General features: G+C 37.7%; 1 protein-coding gene across 1 annotated transcript in view; it reads left to right on the top strand.

Moving 5' to 3' along the window:
• The window catches only part of LOC107678303 (cadherin EGF LAG seven-pass G-type receptor 1-like), a 49,138-nt gene that overhangs the window by 20,150 nt on the left and 26,963 nt on the right, over window positions 1–2,025 (top strand). Inside the window, 1 exon segment of the mRNA XM_016473526.1 lies at window positions 1,628–1,854. Coding sequence (XP_016329012.1) covers window positions 1,628–1,854 — 227 coding nt within the window.

Raw genomic sequence — 2,025 nt, 5'->3', positions numbered from 1 at the left:
AAAACGCACAACATATTAAAGCGTCTTTGGTGTTTCCATGTTTTCTACAAAACAAAACCGGAAATCGAGGGGTCATGACGTCATTGGCAGGTGACAGAATGACACTATGGACACGGTCTGTGTCACTAGTTAAAATTGCTTATTTCTCTGGATTTAAACATTCTTTGAAACATTTGGGATAATGTAAGTACACAAGTCAGCAAAATATATAAAACTGTTCTAGTGGTTTTTGGATATTTTAATAAAAAAATCTTATATATTGTGCCTTTAATTCTGGTATGATTATGGAATTATTTTAATGTCAATTCTTTTTAATTCTACTTTACATTTCAAATTGAATTTCAATAACGTGTACTAATTTTAATTATAATTATTATATATTATTAATATTTTTTATTTTTTATTCACCTGTTGTTGACAGATGTGGCAAAAATTACTTTTTGGTCCCTCTATACACACACACACACACACACACACATGACAACAGGGCTAAAAACACTCGGGAAACAAGATTATCAGGTTCAGTTGACCTTTATTGCAATATAAAGCAACGCAGTCTTACTCTGAGCTGTGTTTTTCATGAATTTTATCTTAATTTGATCAAATGCCCTTAACTCAATCTCGGAATTGTATATTGTGATGAATATCAGAGGAACCCTCTGGCAAACATCTACCTGTAACAATGTGAATGATGTCACTTTTGCTAGCGGCATCTTCCAATAGCGAGTCGTCATCAGTTCACCCCACATCTCATGTCACATTACAAGAGACTAGCGGAGCATGACAGGTGTCTTACAGACCACCAGGGCTCTTTCATTGTTCTTCTGTTGCTTGGCTGTGGTCCTGTTTCTTTAGAGTATGAACAAAGGTTAGTCTGGGTCAATGAGCACAGCGGCCCGCCAGGAATCACTAAGCAAAGAGGACATGGTGCTCAATGGTCTCTCTGAAGCCTTTTCGTTTAGACAGAACTGGAAGCCATTTTCCTGTTGGGACTAAAACTAAGCTCACTGAAGTGACTGGGTTAGAAGGTTGGGTTAAGAGAACAAGTTTCCAATTATTATCTGAAATTGAGTTCCACGGCTGAAATGCACTTAGTATGTGTCAGTGTATGTATGAAATGTGGGTTTATTACCTCAGTTTGCATGGCTGGAAATTGAATCAGAGCTTTTTACAGTCTTGACAATAAAGGTTCTTTATTGACATTGATAGTTCCATGATGAACCTTTAAAGGGGAGCCTGCAGAGTTTAGTTCCAACCCTGCTCCAACACACATACCATATAGTTTTCAAATAAGCCTGAAGGACTTGATTATCTGGATCAGGTGCATTTAATTAGGGTTAAAGCTAAACTCTGCAGGGCTGTGGCCCTCCAGGAATTGATTTTGACACCCCTGTTCTAGCGCATCCCATTTGAACCTTCGTTATTAATAATGTAATCTGGTAATTCAAAAGTTAGATTGACAATACAGGCAAAAAAGAAAAAAAAGAATCTTTTAAGCTTAAATGTGACATTTCATCACCTTGGCAATAACATTCTAGGCATTCATTATTAGCACCACTCACTTTTTTCAGTAAATGTTAAAAGTAGTTTGTTGTAGTGACATTTCTCGGGGGTATTTTCTTTTCAGGAGAGCGCTGTGAGGTGAACGTGCGTTCAGGCCGTTGTGTTCCTGGTGTGTGTAAGAATGGAGGCAGGTGTGTGGACCTGCTGGTGGGAGGTTTCCTGTGCCAGTGTCCTGACGGTGAGTACGAGGAGCCCTATTGCGAGATGACCACACGCAGCTTCCCTGGCCAGTCCTTCATCACCTTCAGAGGCCTGAGGCAAAGATTCCACTTCACCCTCTCCTTTACGTAAGTAAAACCTCTAAAGTTACTCCATCCATCAGTTTCTCCACCCACCTATCCATCCACCCATCCAAAATAAAAAAAAATTATTTAAAAACTATTAAAATAAAAAGAACCTAGGCTTAATAAATAAAAGAATAAATGTTATTAATATAATTATATTTTATTGTAATACTTTTAA

Source organism: Sinocyclocheilus anshuiensis, unplaced genomic scaffold (assembly GCF_001515605.1).
Source record: "Sinocyclocheilus anshuiensis isolate Anshui unplaced genomic scaffold, SAMN03320099.WGS_v1.1 scaffold1318, whole genome shotgun sequence".
NCBI classification, from domain to species: Eukaryota; Metazoa; Chordata; class Actinopteri; order Cypriniformes; family Cyprinidae; genus Sinocyclocheilus; species Sinocyclocheilus anshuiensis.
Note: the sequence above shows the minus strand (reverse complement) of the source record. Positions and strands in the feature narration are given on the sequence as shown.